General features: G+C 36.6%; 1 protein-coding gene across 3 annotated transcripts in view; it reads left to right on the forward strand.

The window, feature by feature from the left end:
• The window catches only part of LOC148949052 (erythroid differentiation-related factor 1), a 101,445-nt gene that overhangs the window by 70,415 nt on the left and 9,911 nt on the right, over positions 1–21,119 (forward strand). For all 3 annotated transcript variants that reach the window (XM_089093121.1, XM_089093120.1, XM_089093122.1), the window contains exons 10-11: positions 16,876–17,662; positions 19,790–19,944. In XM_089093121.1, the coding sequence (XP_088949247.1) occupies positions 16,876–17,662; positions 19,790–19,944 (942 nt within the window). The remainder of the gene's footprint in view (positions 1–16,875; positions 17,663–19,789; positions 19,945–21,119) is intronic.

Here is a 21,119-nt window from a genome sequence, read left to right on the forward strand (position 1 = left end):
CTTCCTCCTGACATCCTAGTTACCCTCTATTATTCCTTTATTTTTCCTTACCTTTATTATTGCGGATCAGTTTGGGGACATACAAAACGGTCCTTCATTAAAAAACTCAAATTTGCCCAAAACCGCGCCATTAAAGCAGTTTTTCGGCTTCCCCGTCTATATCCAACTCGTGATTTGTATTCAGATTTTGGCATAGCTCCACTTGATCAAATCATACAAAAACTAAATTTATCGCTTGCTTACTCTGCTTTCCACAATAATCTTCCACCTCAACTCCTAACCTATTATAATATTAATAATTCGGAAGCCCACTGTCTCTGTTCATCCAATAGAGCCTTTAAAATTCCTAAATGCGTTTCTAGTGCTGCCCAGCAATCTCCCATTTACAAATCTATTATTCAATGGAACAAAATTCCTCCAGTGTTGAACTAGCCACACGTTTCTGCAAGTTGTATAAAAATGTAACAAAACTTGATTGTATAATTTAATTTTTCCATTTTTAACAATTTTGTTCTAATTAGCCATGTTTTATTATTCTATTTTTTTTTTTTTCTCTTTCAGGGTTGCGTTAATTTTTTTTTTCTCTTGGTCCTTAAAAAGTTATATTATAGGATATTTATTTTTATTAATGTTTGTGTTATGTTTTTATTCGAATAAATATAGCAGGAATATATATAGCAGGATAGCAGTGTGATTGACATTTCTAAGGCGTTCAATTTATTATTCATTCACAGGCTATTCTTTCTCTCTTGAGAAGCGAAATAAACACTTTTCTTTGATGTCTCCTATGGAATTGGTATGGCAATGTGTCCATACGGGTGCGGCTAGGTAACCGGCTGAGTAACTCCATCACTGTTCGAAAAGGTGTTAAACAAGGTTCAGTGCTTAGTCCAGCTCTTTTCAATAATGCCACCTGAACCGTTACTGAATATATTGCTCCATTCCTGATTCAGCCTTATATTGATGTAAGCAACTTATGTTACTCAGACGACATTCTTCTACAACCAGACGATCACCAAGCTCTCCAAAATACAGTTAACTTAGCCTGCTCTGGTCTCTATGAGATTGGGCTCCAAGTCACCTCCTCTAAAACTAGCATTCTCGTCTACGGTTCGTCTCAGCAACCTCCCGTAACTATCAATGTTGGCCCAGCAACTATTTCCGCATCCTCTATTTTGGAAAGTTATTTGAAAAAAACTACGTTTTCTAAAGAGTTAAAGAGGCTGAGTTACAAGGTCGAACCTTAAAACGTACAGGATTAGAGGCATTGGGGCTGCCGCCCCCAAACCCCGCTTTCGCAGCCTTTAAATAAAAAAAAATTTAAACTGAAAGTAAGGAGCGACATTAAATCTTAAAACGAACAGAAATTATTCCGTATATGAAAGAGGCTGTGCCCTCCTCAACGCCTCGCTCTTTACGCTAAAGTTTTTATTGTTCTCAAAAAAGAGTTGTGAGAAAGTCAAACTTTAGCGTAAAGAGCGAGGCGTTGAGGAGGGCACAGCCTCTTTCATATACGGAATAATTTCTGTTCGTTTTAAGATTTAATGTCGCTCCTTACTTTCAGTTTAAATTTTTTTTTTATTTAAAGGCTGCGAAAGCGGGGGTTTGGGGGCGGCAGCCCCCCAACTGTGCCTCCTAATCCCTGTACGTTTTAAGGTTCGACCTTGTAACTCAGCCTCTTTAACTCTTTAGAAAACGTAGTTTTTTTCAAATAATTTCTGCACGTTTTTGTACAGTTTATTACTTATTATTGCTTGACTAACTGTTAGCTGATCGTGTCAGGAGTTAAAGTTGGGGCTGCCGCCCCCCAAACCCCCGCTCTTGAACATTCTTGTGTTAAGGCTTTTAATTCCTGAATACTCAAATCACGTCGTACAGGGTGCCTCCTAATCCCTGTACGTTTTAAGGTTCGAACTTGTGACTCAGCCTCTTTAACAGCCCCCCAACTGTGCCTCCTAATCCCTGTACGTTTTAAGGGTCGACCTTGTAACTCAGCCTCTTTAACTCTTTAGAAAACGTAATTTTTTTCAAATAATTTAAAAAAGAAACTGAGTTTCTTTTCAAAGTATATAAAAAAGTTGCTCTGATGGTGAATCGAACCCGAGTTTTCCGCCTGAAAGTCTAAAGTCTCAGCCGCTGGACTATACAAACACAATAGTAATTGTTGTTTAGCAAATAGAAAGTATTTTCGACGCAAGCAAATTCCCAAAAATCTTGATATGTGGTTTTTGGAAAACAGGGAAGGAGTGATCAGATTGAGCTGAAATTTCGACGATAAGCTCCCAGGCCCCAGGAAAGCTTATCCTCTAAATTTCAGCCCGATCAGACAACGTTAAAGGGGGGTTGTGGAGGGAAAAATTAACATGGGCTAATATAGGAAAACGAGGTTTTTCGTAAATGTAAATTCGGGGGATAATTTTTTCGGTCTGAAAATATCAAAAGGCCCTAACAGGTCGAATTCTGCTTCGAATGAGTCCTCATTCAACCGGATCCGGGGCCAACTGTGGCCTGTAGGCGTGGCTAAGAAAAAACAAAAGAGAAATGAATTTTAAGTGGCTATATTTGGTTTTTTGAAAACAGGGAAAGAGTGATCGGATTGAGCTGAAATTTCGAGGATAAGCTCCCTGACCATAGGAAAGCTTAACCTCTAAATTTTAACCCAATCGGACAACGTTAAAGGGGGGCTGTGGTGGGAGGGTCCAAACTTCCGGCCCAGTTTACCCCATGAAGATAAAGTCGGAGGAGGATGAAATTTTGCAAGTTTCTTAGTTTGAGCTTGGGCTACAAAATGCAATTACCGCCGTCTCTCTGCGACCTCTAGGACCTGAAATCGCTTAACATTGTGGTGGGTCGCCTCTTTATAGAGGCACAAGTGTGCCTCCTTGATATTTACGTTTCTCCTTTGGATCAAATGTTAGAATTGCTAAAACAGTTGTTATAAAGATAAGAAATACTTCTGACAAACGGCTATCACAAGCCCAAAAAGGGCCGAATTCGCACTTTAGTGTCAATAAAAACGAAAAAAGAACCATAAACACAGAAAATTATAAAAGGGTCAATTTCAAATACGTAAAAATGTTAAAAACAAAAACAAATTAAACTCACAAAATTAGAAGGTCAATGCCAAATCAGCAAAAATTTCAAAATAATGAAAACTCGTAAAATTAAAAAGGGGATAAAATAACTAAAAAAAAACCTAAGCTAATTATGTGACTACGAAAAATTAAGAAAGAAAAAACGGGTTTTAATTTTAATAAAGCAGTGAAACGAAAATAAATAAAAACAAGTAAACACTTTAATTACAAAATATTCCGAATATTTCGGCCCCACGTCTGGGAGCCTTTATCAATGGGAAAAGTTTTATCTTTTTTATTTTTGTTTCACTGCTTTATTAAAATTAGAAACCGTTTTTTCTTGCTTAATTTTTCGTAAATGGAAAAGCAGTGTGGTCGAAGAAATTATGAATTATGTGACTAAAAAATAAAAACCTCAAAATTTGCAAAATGAACATTAAAATCGAAAATTATGAGGTAAAAAGAGAAGTGAGGGGGGGGGGGAGGCGGCAGAGATTCCCTGATTGAATATGTCAACCACAGTTTATATAATTATCTCTGGAGCACAACGTTCTCTGGAGCACTCGCACCTTGGTCCGGGTTTTTATAATGGGTGAGATAGGGAAAGATCATACTGGATAATTATATAAACTGTGATGTCAACTAAGTAAGGGATGAAAGTTCTTCTATAATTTTCAGTGGAAACTCTTATTGGGGCAAGAAGGGTGATTTTTGATGAAGCAGAACACGGGAGGCGGGGTCGAAGGGTAAATATTGACTAGGGTAAAGGAGAGTTGTCCGTGCATTATGAAGGGCATTGTTAGCGAAACGCAAGGATTAGACCTAGAAAATCCATCTGTAAACAGTTGGTAATTTGAATAATTTACAACCCTTGTCACAGGAGCTGTGGGGATCATGTCTTTCTAGGAGCTGTATTTGTTGGACCTATTGATTGTGTATTTTGAACAAATTGGCTACCTTGTTATTTTGGTTCAATATCTGGGGTTTACCGAGGGGCCAGGTTGCAAAAAGGAGCGGGGGGGGGGTTTTTTACCCCCCCCCCCTCCCCATCACTGTCAACTCTTTAAAAGGACATTGGAACTTTTAATTTCTAGTCGAATGAATCCCCTCTGAAGTTTCTGTGACAATCCCTTCCATACGGAGTGACTGGGGGAAAAGGAAAAACATGAAAGTCACATGGCTCTTTACTTAGGCAGTGCTTTAGCGCTGTCTGTCAAAAGGACTTGCCAACAGTCAGCTAGACTCTTATTCCCTTTGAGAAAAAACGGCAAAAAGTAATGTTTTCTCCAAGGCGAATTAAATGACCATGTTTACAGACTGGGAAATTGTTTTCCAGTGTATCCGAACTAGCCATTCTTACTCAGTTTTATAGCTTACCATGAAGTTGATGGTCATCTAGAATGTGTCTCTTTTGGTAATTAATTAAAAAAAAACTTTTTAAACCAAATTAATTAAAAGAACTCCATTAAACCAAAAATGAACAAAAATAGAATCAAATAATCTGCCAAGCATACAACTACCACAAATCAGTATCAATAAATAAATGAAACCCAAGACGAACAGAAATTAAAATTAATAACAGATTCAAACTCAAAACGAGCAGAAATTAATATGAGTAGGGTTTTAAAAGTCTATGCATTCTATAAGCCAGAATATAAATTGTATCTCACTGAAAAAAATTCAAATTAATATGACTCGTCAGTTTAATAAATATATGAAGATATTTTTTGCTTCTGATTTTGACTGATTTTTCATGTCTTAATGTCGTAAAAGTGCAAATACATAAAATATTTTTTTGAGTAGAGTTTTAATACCCTTAGGTTTATTAGTTGTAGTAGTAGCACCAGTAAATACAGTAGTAGCAGTAGGAATACAGTCAATAGCAGTAGTCTTAGCTTTAGTAGCAGTAGTAGTAGTAGCAGTAGTTGTAGGGGTAGAAGCATTAGTATTATGATGCAAATATCCTCCACAACAGGCGTTGTAAGTTTTAATTTCACACACGAAATGTTGTGAAGCTTTATTTGTGGTATTTGGGGGTTGTAGTCATAGATGCCTTTATTCTCCCTTTATAGGGGAGATAAACTCTGGCCCTAAGGTAATTGAACTTTGGTAGCGTGCCTTAGGCTATGACCGAACTAATGAGGCGTACCGATTGAGTATGTTCGAGAGGCTAAAAATAGATCGTAGGGAGTTCGTCTAAAATACAATACTTTTATTCATTTATCAGATAATAAAATTGGATATATTCTGGCTACTGGGACTGGCTGTCCCAAGTAGCCCACAAGTCTCAATAACACAACAATAAAATATAAATAAGATACTTAGACACTTACGATTATAAGACAAAGTCCAAGGTATTTCTAATGAGAAAACAAACGGGCAGAGGTTCACCCGGCAAGTCAAAAAGTCTGCCTTCAGTCCCAAAAATCGGGGTATATATATGAAAAACCTAACCACGTCCTTCCGGTAAATTGACGCATTTAGCCAGGAACTTGTTATTGAGCAAGTTCCCTCCAGCCCACACATTCCACGATTTGTACCCTTATCTTAAAAAGTGTTATTTTGAAACTTTGATTTTGCGTCTTAACATATTTTTACTCAATTAATAATTAACTAAATTAGAAAGCTTTACCACGATACTCCCCATTTAAAGAAGAATTGTCCCAATTCTCAATATTTTACTTTTAAAACAACTTAATTTCGTTTAAAGCTATTATGCTGCCATCTTTGGGTCATTATGTGAATATACCCTCAATGGGTTTCCTTAGGGTCATGTTTCTGCTGCAATATTGGCCATGTTCTTTTTTTGTCGAAGGATTTCAATTTGAAATTCATCCTTGTTTCTCTTTCTCTATCTCTAGGACTGACAATTGCTCTTTTACCCTCTTCATATGCATCTTCTGTTTTACTTGACCCCAAGCAGCTTAAACATAATATTAGTGGTTTTGCTTAAATTAGATTTATATTAGAAAAGTTTAATGATTTTTTTTTTTTTTAATTTAATTCCCATTAATAATTTAATTTATCTGTGTGATGTGGTTGATATTTCGTGGTTGATATTACCGTGTAGTTGATATTTCCGTTTTTGTTTCATTTTAGAAATGCCTTGGGTAACCACAGATTTATTTAAAAACAAAACTTTACAGTTTCTTCACATTTTACATTAAGTTAATGAATGTTTAGGCTATAAGCCATTTGCTTAGACATCTTAAGCAATAAAGATTACTGATTTAGCTTCACTTGTCAGTCAATAAATTAGCAGTAAATTCTCACTTATTATTGGATTCTGTTGACGTTGATTTCGGACAAGGTAAACGTATCGGTCCTGGATAGAAAGATTATCTTGGGAGATACTAACTACAAACTCTTGCAATGCACCAGAAATTGGTTGATATTAGCATCATACATGAACCAAAATTGGCTGAAGTTGCATCCAACTTTGGATGATATCGGCAAAAATTTACCAAAAATAGGTTGTAAAAAAAACTAGGTCTGTGACGACTATAAGACAAAGTCCAAGGTATTTCTAATGAGAAAAAAAACGGGCAGATGTTCACCCGGCAATTCAAAAAGTCTGCCTTCAGTCCCAAAAATCGGGGTATATATATGAAAACCCTAACCACGTTCTTCCGGTAAATTGACGCATTTAGCTAGAAAATTGTTATTGAGCAAGTTCCCTCCATCCCACACATTCCACGATTTGTATCTTTATCTTAAAAAGGGTTATTTTGAAACTTTGTTTTTGCGTCTTAATATATTTTTACCCAATTAATATTTAACTAAATTACAAAGCTTTAACACAGAAACTGTTCCTAAGATATTGCTGATATGCCCTTTCGACAACCTGCATACGGATGGCAGGCTCTTATCCGTACAACAGAAATATTCTCTGAAAATTTCACCTTCATACCTTCATAGGTTGTGGATTTTGAGCTAGCCAGAAGACACTGTGTGCATTCATTTAATACTGCTTCTACGGTTACTGCAACTAACGACACTAACGGCATTAAATTGAAACTTTTAGGGAACGTTTAGGAGGAGTTTCAATTAAACGAAAAACCTATATGCATGCAGGTATTAAAAGGGCATATAAGCACTATAAGGCATACAAGGACATAGACAGCGATGCTCTATTATCATTGATATTTTAAAGGAGCTAATTTGATTGAAAATTAAAGGTTCTAGTGGCCTCTTAAGAGTCAATAGTGATTGGAGGGAAGTTAGCCCTCCTCTTTAGCTCATGATTTTTAAGACACTTCCTATCCAAAGTTTTCGACAGCCATTTCGTTCAGCATAGCTGAATGGTCTAGTAACTATACCTTTAGGGTTATTGGGTAGGTCAACCCCCAACAGTTATGTAATTTGTCCATTATGCTCAGAAACTAAATTCTGCTTTAAATTTAAAATAAAAAGCACTGTCTGTATGCTGGTTGCCAGAAAGATATCTCCGCAATATACAATGAACGACTGAGGGTATTAAGCTCAAACTTTTGGGGCCACTTCTATTACTATTTCTGGTCTTAAAACTTTTATAAATAATAAGAGCGTAATTGTATCCATGCTGTGAAAGAGCATAGGCCTAGATATAATTTTGGGGGAACGGGATTAAGTTTTATTTATCACGTCAATTAGAGGATGTATATGACTAAATTAAACACTACTATTTGTGTCATGATTTTCAAAAGAGTTTATGTTGTTTAAAATTGCTGAAAAAGTTTCTCCAGCATATAAATAGCAAGTCAAACTATAAATTCTTAAAGCAAAAACGGGGAAGATTCAAATTATTATTTTCTTTTTCCCTGAAAATATAATAGAAAACGAACAGAAATTAATTTAAAAAATTTTTTCCACAAAATGAGTGTTTTTTAAAAAGAGTAAAGAGCTCCATTATACCAAAAATGAACAAAAATAGAATAAAATAATCTACCAGGCATACAGCTACCACAACTCAGTATCAATAAATAAATAATATCAATAAATAGTATCACAGCTCAGTATCAATAAATTTTGGGCAATATTGTAACTGTATTGAAATACAACGAAACACACTATGCCCATATAGGTTGTCAAGAGGAAGTATTACCAATACTTCAGGACCGGTTGATGGTATTAAGTTAAAATTCCATCGTGTGTTCAAGGGGATATTGAAAAAAAGGTGCTATATGCATACTGCTACTACTGCTACTACATCTATTGCTGCGCATAATTCCTGAACCTTTCAACAATGCTAAAGGAGTTGATGTCTCAAAACTTTGTTTGGATATTTTTTTACGGGAAATGATAGGCGTGGGGGGGGGGAGGCTTCTCTCAAATCACTTTGACTTTTAAAAAGGGCACTATAACTTCCAATTTAAAATCAAATGACATCCATCTGAATTTAATACGACGACCCATTCCATAAAAACCTTATATGCCCCCAGGGCATAACTTAAAGAACTTACCCCAGGGGGGCTGTGCCAACCCTGGGAGCATTATTATATATTCTTTACACTATTTTAAACAAAATTGCCATCGGACAATTTTAATCAGATGCATTTCATGAAAAGAGGGGTAGTTGGGTGGGGTGCTACTTGACCTCCATCACTATTGACTGGGAACTAGAACTTCCAATTTCAACCAAATGAGCCACCTCTAAAGCTTATACAACCACCCCTTTCAAAAGAACCCTAAATGCCCCAGGGGCATAATTTACAGTTCTCGTCCTCAGTCTCTGGTGGTTTGTATCAACCTCAAAAGCCTTGTTATATGATATTTGGACTATTTTGAGTAAGAGGACCGTCTCTAAATATCTATTGGATACATCTCAGGAAAACACGACGTCTTTGTGTGTGTGTGGGGGGGGGGCTAGCTGCGCCCTGATCACTTTGACTCTTAAAAAGTACATTAAAACTTCTGGTTACAAATCCAATGAGTCTCTTCTAAAACATATAAAACCAACCGTTCAGTAAGAACCGTATATGCCCAAAGGGTATAACTTGCATCCCTCTCCATGAGACCTGTAGGAGGGGGGGGGGGTTGTCTTCCTCACAGACATAATTTCCGAAACCTTCAACTACGATGAATAAAATTGTTATCTTGAAATTTTGATTGGAGGTATTAAGGCAAATGCTGAACATGGAGAGGGGGGGGGGGGGCTGTTTGCTGTCAAATCACTTTGACTCTTAAAAATGGCATTAACTTCCAATTTAAAATCAAATAAGCCCCATCTGATGTTTATACGACCTCCCATTCAATAAAAACCTTATATGCCCTCATAAAATAACTTACAACCCTATTCCCAGAGCGCTGGGGGTTGTGTCATCCCTAGAGACATTATTATATGTTCTTTGGACTATTTTGAAAAAACATTGCTATCTCATAATTTCAGTCAGATGCGTTTGATTAAAGAAGGGGTTATAGAAGGGGGGAGGGCTAAATGCCGTCAATCACTGTTGACACTTAAAAAGGAAATAGAATTTCCAATTTTGAACCAAATGAGCCTCTTCTAAAGTTAAAACAACCATTCCTTCCATAAAAACCTGAAATACCCCCTGGGCATAACTTACAACCCTTGCCCCTAATCTCTGGGGTTTGTTCCAACCCCAAAAGCCTTGTTATATGATATTTAGACTATTTTGAATAGAATAGATATCTAATTTCTATTAGATGCATTTCGGGACAATACGACGTGCGTGTATGGGGGGGGGGGAGCTGCCCAACGATCATTTGACTCTTAAAAAGAGCACTAGAGCGCCTTATTACCAATCCAATGAGCCCCCTCCGAATTTTATGTGAATACGCTTTCTATAAAAACCTTATATGCCCCCAGAGCATAACTTACAACCTTAGCCGTGAGGGCTGTGGGGGGTTGTCCCCCTTTCCGGACCCTTCAATTACTTTCAACAGAATGGCTATATCAGAGAGAGAGAGAGAGAGAGAGAGAGAGAGAGAGAGAGAGAGAGAGAGAGAGAGAGAGAGAGAGAGCGAGAGCGAGAGAGAGAAAGAGAGAGAGACAGAGAGAGATTCACCTATAAATCAAAATCACGGAAGAAAAAAGAGTAGTGAAAATATAACAACTTTAACTATTAGCACACTATTAAACAATATCGTCGATAAACCATAAACGACATGGAAACTAATTACTAGCGACATATACTTAAATCAACTTAAATTGTTAACAGCTTCCCAGAAGGTAACTTTTCAACCCACTCTTGAACTGGCTAACATTATCTGTAACCTTTATACCCTCAGGGAGGGAATTCCACAGCTGCGGTCCTGCAAAAACGGAAATAAAGATCCGCATGGAGTACTCCGAGCCTCAGACACTATCCCTGAAGAATGCCTAGTAGTTAGACTTAAAAATTTCTCAAAAGCACTCCGGTGAATAACGATTCAAACATTGATAAAAAAAAAAATAGCTAGTTGATAATCTCTTAACTTATAAACATTTAGAATTTTCATTTTAGTGAAGCAACTCAAAGTACTACTTTCAAATCTCACATAATCTCCTAAGACACGAACAACTTTATTTTGCCAAATTTGAACTCTTTTAAAATTTGACACAAAATAACTAGTCCACAGCAAACAACCATAAGATTTACTGATAAGAGAATGATAGAGGATCATTAGAATTCTTGGTAGGAGCTCATTCCTTGACCTTCTTATAAGACCCAGTCCTTCTGCCGCTTTCCCTGTTATTACATTACATTGTACTGTCCAACCAATATTACAATTAAGAAAAAAATCTACAAGCTTGTCAATAATAGTTTTTTTTAGGAATTCACCATTCAGACAAATTTTATTATTTAAACTAATAGGAGCACTGATCGTAGAAGAAATGATAAGGTTCGTCTTAAAAACATTAACAGATAGGCCGCTACATCTCGTAAAACTTGCCAGTTCATTTAGGGCCTTATTTGCCTTTTCAATAAAAAGATTTTGGCAAGATGATGTTACTGTAAACACAGTGTCATCAGCAGAGGACGTGATTAGTGTCCCAGGAATATAAAATTGCATGGTATCTACATAAATTAGGTGAAGTAGGTGCCCAAGCAGTGAACCTTGTGGAACTCCGCAATGGACTAACTTCTTGATTTGCAGCAATCAACATTCATTCTAAGTGTTTCCCCTCCAAGATAAGACTCAAACCAATTCAAAGATACATCCTGAACACCTTAACAACGTAGCCTTTTCAATAAGATCTTAAAAACAACAGTATCCAAAGCTTTGCTAAAATCTATGAAAATTGAAAGCACCAGCTTCCACCCTTCAAGCGTATATTTAACAAAACTTGTGAAATGGTAAACTGCATCTATTATTGAATGGCCTTTCCTGAATCCAAACTGTGTTTCTAAGAGAAAGCCATATAGATTCAGATGGTTGTACAATCTTCTATAACTTTTTCATGACCTTTTCACATAGCTTTGAAAACAAAGACATCATCGAAATCGGTCTCCAGTTTGAAAGACCTTTCTTCAGACCTCGTTTATGCAAAGGAGGCCTCTCATGATAACCGTGGCCTCTTTTAATCTTGAACAAAACTCACCTTTTTCAGCGATAAGCTAATCAAATATACAAGACAGGGCAACAAATACACGATTACTAATTTAAATGTTTGCAGATTGAGACCATCACTCCCAGACGGATTTGACTTCATCAATCCTATTACGTACTTCATCTTATCTAGATTAGTTTCAGCAATGTTCATCTTTACCCCCAAAACCTCTTTCATCTTTAAAAGGCTGAGCAATTTTGCTGCTATCATTATTTGAAATTTCACTTACTGATTTACCTATTTTTGAAAAATACTCACCCAAAACTTAAGAAATTCCCTTCCTTCCATCAACTATTCGGTCGTCAATTCTTAAGCTAGTTGAATTTTCATTTTTCTTGCCACCATTTAATAATTCAGTAATACTTTTTCACCTACCTTTCGTGTTCCCTTTATTATTTTCAAATTTCATCCCATAATATTTTTGAACACAAGATCTGTGAAGCCGATTAGTTTCATTACGAAGTATTTTGAAGTAATTGAACAACTCATGTGACCCTGAATTCAAATAAAGTACGTACAAATCATCTCTTTTCTGGATTAGTTGAAGAAGCTCCTCGGTTACCCATGGTTTTCTAGGAGTAAATTTCTTCAGCTTGACAGTTCTCTTTGGACATGTTGAATCAAATATCGGTTGAACAATACCTATAAACTTATCAAATGCAGCGGATGACTTTCATATTCATCATAAGCATCTTGCCATGAAAAAACATTCAGTTCTTGCCTAAATTTATCAATATTCTCTTTTCTCAGTAGCTTTTTCTTTATTCTCTTTATGGAAGTCACTGACACCAAAGGAAAATGATCAGAAGACTCACTTATTATTACATCAGCATAAGAAGTAGCAAGTAGGCGAGATCGAACAAATATGTTATCGATTAATGTTGCTGAATGTTCAGTAACGCGCGTTGGAATTCCTACTATATTGATCATGACTAACCATAAGGGTAAAAAACTCTAGATTGTCATTATTCAAACACAAAAGATATAAAATAAAGTCAACCATGCAAATAAACTCGGAAGTACTCAACTGGATCTCATCCAAAACTCGATCAAAACCAAGTGCAAACTCTTCCCATTAAGTTTGAGGCTTATATACCTAACTTATCAAAATCTGATTCCCACCAATTTCCAGCTCAAGAGTAAGAATTTCAACCTTACCTTCTATCCCAATGGAATAATCTTCCCTCACATTAGCCACAAGATGCTCCTTAACTAGAAATGCTAAACCTCCGCTTGCCATCGTCTTTCTATTTTTTACAATAAGCTGGTATCCTGGAAAACTAAAAAGGGACACAGAATGTTCTGACGTTAAAAAAGTCTCACATAGACCTTTGATATCAAATCTGCAATTTGTACTATCATGCATCTGCAGAATTTCACGATACGATGACGTAACATGGCAATTTCAATGACCAAGAGAAAACGAATTTTCATCAGCATTAGATATCAAAGAAAGCCGATTTACGTAATAGCTATCTCTATTCGGTCAAAATGTGATAGAAGAGCGTCCCTGTGCAATATCAGCATTAAGAATATCTTCAACTTGGAACGGATTATTTTCAAAGGTCTTTAGTCTCTCACCACAACTTTAAGATGACTTAGCGCAATACAACTTCTATAAAAAAAAATAAAAAAAACAGCTAGTGAAAATATGACGACTTTTAACTATTAGTGCACACTATTAAGCAATATCGTCGATAGACCATAAACGACGTGGAAACGAATCTCTAGCAAGACGTACATAAATCCGACCTTGATCAGACCACACTTGCTTATTCCCATATTTATCCCGTTCTAAGTTCAGAACATCACGTCTTCGTTTCGTCAGATTTTCGGACACAAAAATACCTGTGCGAGCTAATTTTGACTTTTCTTTAAAAACTTTAGAAGCAAGGTCTTTAGACTTGAATGTTACAACTAAAGGAGCAATTGCATCCTGTTTACTATTGCCTTTGCTTAGATTTAATCTTTTAATTTCGATCACATCTTGATTTGATATTTCTAGCTCCATCTTGTTTGTCAATATATAAAGAACTACCCACTGCAAGTCACTATTGGAAGGTTGTTTAACCCCACTGAACATGATAATATTTGATCTCTTTTCTTGTTCATACACATCTAGCTTTTACTCTCCAACTTTAATCCTGTCCTCAATGAATAAGCATTGATTTTTCAAATGTTTTAAATCATTAGATAATACAACAAATTTCGGCTCGAATTCAACAACTAATAGTTGGTAAATTTGACTTGAAATCGACGAGCTTTGCGCTGTGATTGCACTAACTGTGCCCTTAGAACATGACTGTTTGCCTCCAATAGCTGCTAATTTTTCCTCTAATCTCTGATCTATTTTCTGAGCAAGGTTTTCCATGACAGACTGAATTTCGTATTTTGTCGCTGTAATCTTGGTAATAAGAGTGGTTGATGCCGAAAAGTTATGTAAATTGGTATTTTGTCTTTGCAAATTTCTTTGTAAATGTCTGGTTTCTGCCCGATTTCTTCAAACGCTCCCTTTACACCTTTTTTAGAGTTTTTCATAGCCTAAGCTTTATTGCGTTCAAAATCTAAAATTTGGGACTCATTCACGAACTGGGTATCATGTGTACCGTAGCAGAAGCAGATACTTGTAATTTCTAATTTTTTCATTTCCTTTCGAATCTATCACTTCAACAATACATGCAGGCCATTCAGGGTAACCTCGAAACCTAGCCAATCCCAGCTTATGAACAGTAAATTTAGCCATCTGCTTAACTAGCCAGCAATTAGTTAGTAAAATAACTTCGATAACACAAAAAGTTCGTACCTTTTGGTTACACCGTAGACTTACAAGTCAGCCAAACTGTTCTTAGTAATGTTTCAAGCTGAAAAAAAAAAATTGAATTGAACAATAAATTATGCGAATCTCTCTTTAATGCATATATTTTTCACCAATTAATTTCCTCGATCCAAAATCCTATTTGGATGATTTCGCAATTACTTACTGAACTTGTTGTGCAATCTGATTAAGCTCAAAGTTAACTTGTTTATGACCTTCCAGTACAAAACCTGAATGAATGCTCAAAATGTTTTATATATATCAAAATGTTGATCGGAAGCGTTTGGGGAAATGATGGGCGTGGGGGAGGGCATTCGCCCTCCGATCACTTTTGACTATTAATAAAGGTACTAGCCCTGTCAATTTCCTATCCAATAAGCCCTTTTTGAAGTTTCTACGACAACGCTTTCTATAAAATCCTTACATGCCCCCGGGTTATAGTTTACAACCCTTGCCCTGAGCGTTGTGGGGAGTGTAATCTTCAAAGACAAAATTCCCGGACAATTAAATAACGTTGAGAAAAATGGCTTTTTCGAAATTTTGATTGGATGTGTTTGGGGAAAAGGTGGAGGTGACAGTGGGGTTAGTTGCCCTCCAATCACTTTCGACTACTAAAAAGGACACTAGCCCTTTCAATTTCCAATCAAATGAGTTCTTTTTGAAGTTTCTACGACAATGTTTTCTATTAAAACCTTATATGTCCTCAGGGCATAACTTTTAACCCTTGCCCTGAGGGCTGTGGGGGAGGGGTTGTCATCCTCAAACATCTATTTACCAGAACTTTTAACTACGTTGAAGAAAATGGCTATCTCAAAATTTTGATCGGATGTGTTTGGGGAAATGGTGGGCATGAGAGTAGGGTTAGTTGCCCTACAATCACTTTCGACGATTAAAAAGGGCACTAGCCCTTTGAATTTCCAATAGAATGAGCCGTTATTTAAGTTTCCACGGCAACGTTGATTTTGAATTGAATTTATCAAGTATTTTGGGCAATAGGTTGCATCAAGACTGGGCTGGCAATATGCCCCCAGGGTAAAACTTGCAACCCTTGCTCTGAGGGCTGTGGGTGAAGTGTACTCCTAAATGACATAATTTCCGAACCTTTCAACTGCGTCGTACAAAATACCTATTTCAAAATTTTGATAGGATGTGTTTAGGGAAATGGTGGGTGTGAGACGGGTGTTAGTTTTCCTCTGATCACTTTCGACTATTAAAAAGGGCACAAGTCCTTCCAATTTCCAATCGAATGAGCCCTTTTCAAAGTTTCTACGACAACTCCTTCGATACGAAGTGCCCTGGTCTAGAACCAAAAAAAAATAATAGAAAAATACACTGTGCCAACATTGTTCTTTTCAAAGGCAGCGCTATTGCGCTGCCTATGAAAAGATGTTTACCGTGAATGTTTTCAAAGTCAAGCGGGTTGTTTCTATAGACTTGGCGATTGTTTTCCAGTGTGTCTGAACTTACATAAGTTCTTTGTCATGTTTAGTAAGTTTTATAACCGTAAGTTGTTGGAGAGGGTCACCATAAATGTTTTTTCAGGCAAACTGGTTTTTTTATAGTTCCAGTGGGTTCGGACTTACCATGAATGCTGTGTCATACTGTGTGTCATAACTTACCATTAGGGGCTTATTTGCTTGAGTTTCCAATTTATACAAAAGAATGTCAATATAAATAATTTTTTTGGCCAAGTAATGTTTTTTAAAGGCTCGGAGATTTATGTTCAGTGTGTCTGAACTAAAGACCTTGTAGTAATCCAGACACCAAATAACGCTATCTTGTGTTTTCAGTTACTTGCGGATGGCAAAAATATTACTAAAATCGCTAGTGTCGGGGACCAGGGGTGTAAATTTGCAAAAATAGGGGGGTTGGGTGAGGGCAAGGATGTCTTTTCAACTTTTAAAATTAAGATACGAAAAGGTGTTTTTAAATCAGGGGGGGGGGATATTTTTGGTATTATAGTACCAAAAAGGTATTTTTCAAAAAACCAGTGGTGGCAATTGCCCCCTTCCCATCCCTAATTTGCACTCCTGTTGGGGAAACTTGCCATTCAGATGCAAATGCACAGAGGTTAAAAAAAAAATTATGACTATAATGGACATGCTATCCACGGGAAATCTGAATCGTGTCGGATAATGTGATTTTGCCAAAATTTAGAGTTTATTTAGCTTAAGGTCTTTGTTTTGAACCTATCATAAAAAAAAATTTAGTGGCCGTAATCTCGTGCATTGATGGTTTAATATTCTTAAATAATTTTGACATAACTCACCCGTTCTTACAAGTCTGGCATCTCCGTCGGTAAATTCCTATTTAGTTGTCTTTTCTGCTCCCTCGCCTCCCGAAACGTAGCTTTACGGGATTAACTTCTACACAAAAACTGTTTTCTATTCCCTCTGAACTTGTATTAAAACAAAACTCTGCTCCTGACTTTAAATAGAAAGTTTTTTTTTCAGGTGTCGAAAAAGAAGCTACGGAAGAAATCTTTTTTCCATCCACCTTAGGAAATGCACTGGAAAAGTCGAAGTACTGCTACTCACGAGCACTTTATTTTGGAAAACAATTGCAAAATTTTTCCTTAGTCAAACGACGTAAGCATCGTAAACCTACAGAAGAAGACGAAGAAAATAGTAAGAAAACGGATTACGATATACCTGGACTTCTTCGAAGACTAGGGAACATACATAATGACCTAGGTGTATATTATATGGATTTAGTGACGTCAGTGGGTGAAGATGATGGTATGGATATACAGGAGTATTTGGTAAAAAGTAAAGAGTGTTTAAAAAAAGGTTTTGACTATTTTGAAGAAATAAGAGATTCCTGTAATATGGCATTATTGAAATCAAACTCTGCAAGATTATATAGATTGCGAAGTCACTTAGAAAAGAGAAAGATGGATAATGAAATGTCTCCCAAGGAGCAAAGTTATATTTCTTCTGCAATCGAAGCATATAAGAAAGCATTAGAATTTTTAGGAAAGCGTGACTTTAACCCGGGTATTTGGGACGCTGTGCAGTGGGATTTGTCTACCACTTCGTTTAATGCTGCTTGTGTACTACAAGAGAACCCACCTTTGAGCGTTAAAAGTGCAAGTGATGTAGAGCGTGAAGTAGCTTCCTTGTTTTTGTCTTGTTTGAAGTATTCTCAAGTGGAGGATTCCTGCTCACGGCTGCCGCTTTATCAATATCGAATTGCAACGATTCATCTTCGACTCGCAGCCCAATATCACTCATCTCTTAAGTAAGTTAAGTTATTAACATAACTGAATGCAGAAAGAATAGGGAGATGGTGATATCCCTATTAACATTTTTCTCAAAGCCCCGCTCTCGGAAAAAATAGAAAGTACTGACCTTAAAAAAAGCACATTAGTTGTGTTTTTGACCCATCTCTCGGAAAATATCTTTTGTCCTTCCCCTATCCCCAATACAAGCCAGACGTGTTTAGATTTAAAAGAGCTAACATAGGTAATAGTAAAGGCATGTGCTCTCAGGGAGACATATTAGCCGGTTATATATGGTGACTAAAAAAAACTTCTACTTTTTTGGATGCTGACCAAATGGTACGCGTTGCTCCTGCACGGGAATGCAATGCATGGTTTGGGGAAAATCATTCGACTCTTCCCGTGTTTTTCCCCAAGATTTCTCCCGTTACCCATTTAGAGATGGGTTGACTCTGGCTGAGCTTACAGAGTCACACCATTGACCACCATTGCAAAGCAAATAACCAGCCACACCAGGACTCGAACCCCTGTTCTAATGATTTCACACTGACTTTCTTTTTTGTGACTAAATACAAATTTAATAAATCTAGCCATATCTCTATGTGGACGGCACGTGGCAATTATTATTGATGAGTTTCCAGTACTTAAACGCGCTGGATTTTTTCTCCAGAGATCTAAAATTTCAAAACAGGATGGTAATTTCGAAAAAATGGAAAACACTAAAATTTACGGGAGAAAAAAAGGATTTCAAAATTTAGAGGGGTCCAAAGGCCACTTCCTCTGTGTACCTCCCTGCTTTCTTAGGATTACTTTGTTCTTGTTAAAGGAGTAGTTTTTCTTCTACTCTTGCTGCTCGTTTATGCATTATAGGTTCTTTTGCTTTCATGAGGAGATTTAGCCTACGAACATTTGGGAAAATTTTAATTTCTTAAATTTTATTTTTCCCTTTCATTCCTTTGTTGTTTCCCCTTCTTCTAAATCAATAGTGTTTAATTTCCTGTGAGTTATTTTTGTGTAAGGGCATTAAGGACATTTTAGTATCCTAGATGACAGTGGGAACAAAATGAATGCACTTTTAGAGGTTTTGCGAGTTCAGGGTGCTAGAATAGGTTTGAAAATGAATGTTTGGAAAACTAAGTCGCTAAGGCTAGGAATAAGTGAAGACGAAAAGGTGATGTTTGGTAACGAAAAGATTGATCAGGTGGGCAGCGTGACTTACCTTGGTAGTATTATTAGTAAAGACGGTGGGAGCAGTGAAGATGTTAAAAGTAGAATAACCAAAACTCGGGGTGTTTTTTTACAGTTGAAAAAAGTTTGGAAGAATAGGAAGATAAGTCTGCGAATGAAGAATAGAAGCTACAGTGACGATAGTGGTCAAATAGGGTTCATAAGCATGGGTGCTCCGAAAAACGGACGAAGATTTGTTAGATGTTTTCCAGAGAAATTGCCTGTGGATTTTTTTGGGTACCCGGCTGACTGACCTTATTTCAGGCTTTGAATAGATTAGGATGGAGGAGGGGTAGGCGTAGCGGTGTTGGCCTCAGGTGGCTTGGTTTTGCGGTGAGTTGTTAGTAGTAGTAGTAGTAGTAGTAAACTGTGAGAACGCGAAGATTTCAATATAAGGATCTTAAAAAACTTTTGTCTTTGAAGTTACTTCCCCAACCTTTTGAATTGTCTGATACCCTAGAATCCCACTTATGTTCCTAAGTCAACTCGTTATTTTGATTTTTTATATCATATCTAGATAACTGTTCACTCTGATTATGTTCAGGGAAAAAACATCTAGGGCAAAGTTCCTTGAGACACAGTGTTGTCGTCTTTAGAAAAATACTGTTGTATGTTTTCTCTCTGGAGTTTTGTTTTGCTAAGGGAGTCTGTTAATTCCGTTGAACAAATACTCAATAGGTAGTTCAGTTTGAAGGTTTGTGCATTTCAAGTCTGAAAATGAAATATAGAAGCAATTGGCCTCACAAGGTCTGCTGCCCAAATTAATGAATTGTGCCGAGAGCAAGAGACAATATCACCAACTTTTAATGTTTTTGGCAAAATTTCATAACAAGATCTATTTATAATTTTAAGATTAATTTTTTTATCCGTTTTGTAATCTTTTCTTTGTTTTGCTTTTTGTTTCTTTTTTTCTTTTACAGGCGTGCAGACGTTAGCTCTAGTGCAGTGACGAAGATTAGACAATTAGCTGAAAAGCATTATAAGCAGGCAGCCGATTCGTTTCTGGACATGGAGTTTTTAGCTAAATACCTTGCTGTCCAACTGGAGCGATGCGATCTTATTCTTTGCGGTGCAGGTTTGTTTACCTTTTTACAAGGAAATAAATTAGATAAATTTTATGCAGCAAGCACTATAGCCACGCACCGGGGGTGTGAGCTGTGGCATAACTAGAGGGTGTAGACCACCCAAGGTGGCACTTTCTAGCGGGCGGCACCGAGAGAAGAGAGCAAAAAGAGCGGAGTTTTACTTTTAAAGTATTTTACGACCACGAAAGATGGAGTTTCCATTTGTGAAGACATCAAAACTATCTGTCGAAAGATTGGGGGAGAGGGTGGTCTGGATTAAGAAGTGGAAAAATCTCCTCTGAGAATCTAATACTACCTGCTAATTCCAATAAAACCGTCGAATTTTGAGGACCTGAAGGATTTTGGGAAATGGCTTAGAAAAATATCAGCGGTGGTAGCTGCAACCTAGTAAAGAGGGAACCATGGCACATAGTAACCGGGTGTTTAAAAAGGCGTTTAAAAGAAAGATGTCTCATGAGAAAGAATTATAGTTCCCCACCATGAACAAAAAGGAAAATAACTTTTGTATGGGAAGCACTAGACGTGATCCCTTTTTTGATTCAAGAATATGGTTTTAATCAAGGAAAAGAAAGAAACCGTTATTGGCACTCTTTTTATTTAGCGGAGGGAGGGGCTTAGGCCCAATATTTAAGTTGGTCAAACTGCTTCCAAATATACAGATTACTTGACAATTATCTATATTCATTTTAAATTTTTATTTGGGCATCAATTTTTTTAATTTTTTAGCGGAATAGGATCCGAAAGAAAAGTTTTGACAAAAAAGTGTTCTTTTAATGTTGTAAAATTAAATTGAAAAATGAAAAATTTTATGAGTCTAAGAAATTTTTTTTTTTTCCTGTAATATCTTTTTTATTGCTGTTGCTGTTTTGGCAAATAACATTCAATCCTTTCTAGTCGAGGATTGGTAGCCTCACTCTTATTTTTGGTACCTCTCAATTGTAAACCAAGATTAGCCTTGTCATATTATTTTGTTGTGTTGTCATTAATGTAATTTTCAATAAAAATACAGCTGCTCTTACTGCCTACCCAGTGTTTGCATTTTTATGCAAAAAAAATTAAAATTGGCCACCTTCTTGAATGACGCTCACACATTTCACATTAGGACTCAGATTCAGGAACCCTAGAATGCAAAATAGGTTTTTTCTCAGCAACATAATTATCCAGA

Source organism: Artemia sp. Qi Xiang Cuo, chromosome 8, assembly GCF_049724085.1.
Source record: "Artemia sp. Qi Xiang Cuo chromosome 8, ASM4972408v1, whole genome shotgun sequence".
Taxonomy (NCBI): Eukaryota; Metazoa; Arthropoda; class Branchiopoda; order Anostraca; family Artemiidae; genus Artemia; species Artemia sp. Qi Xiang Cuo.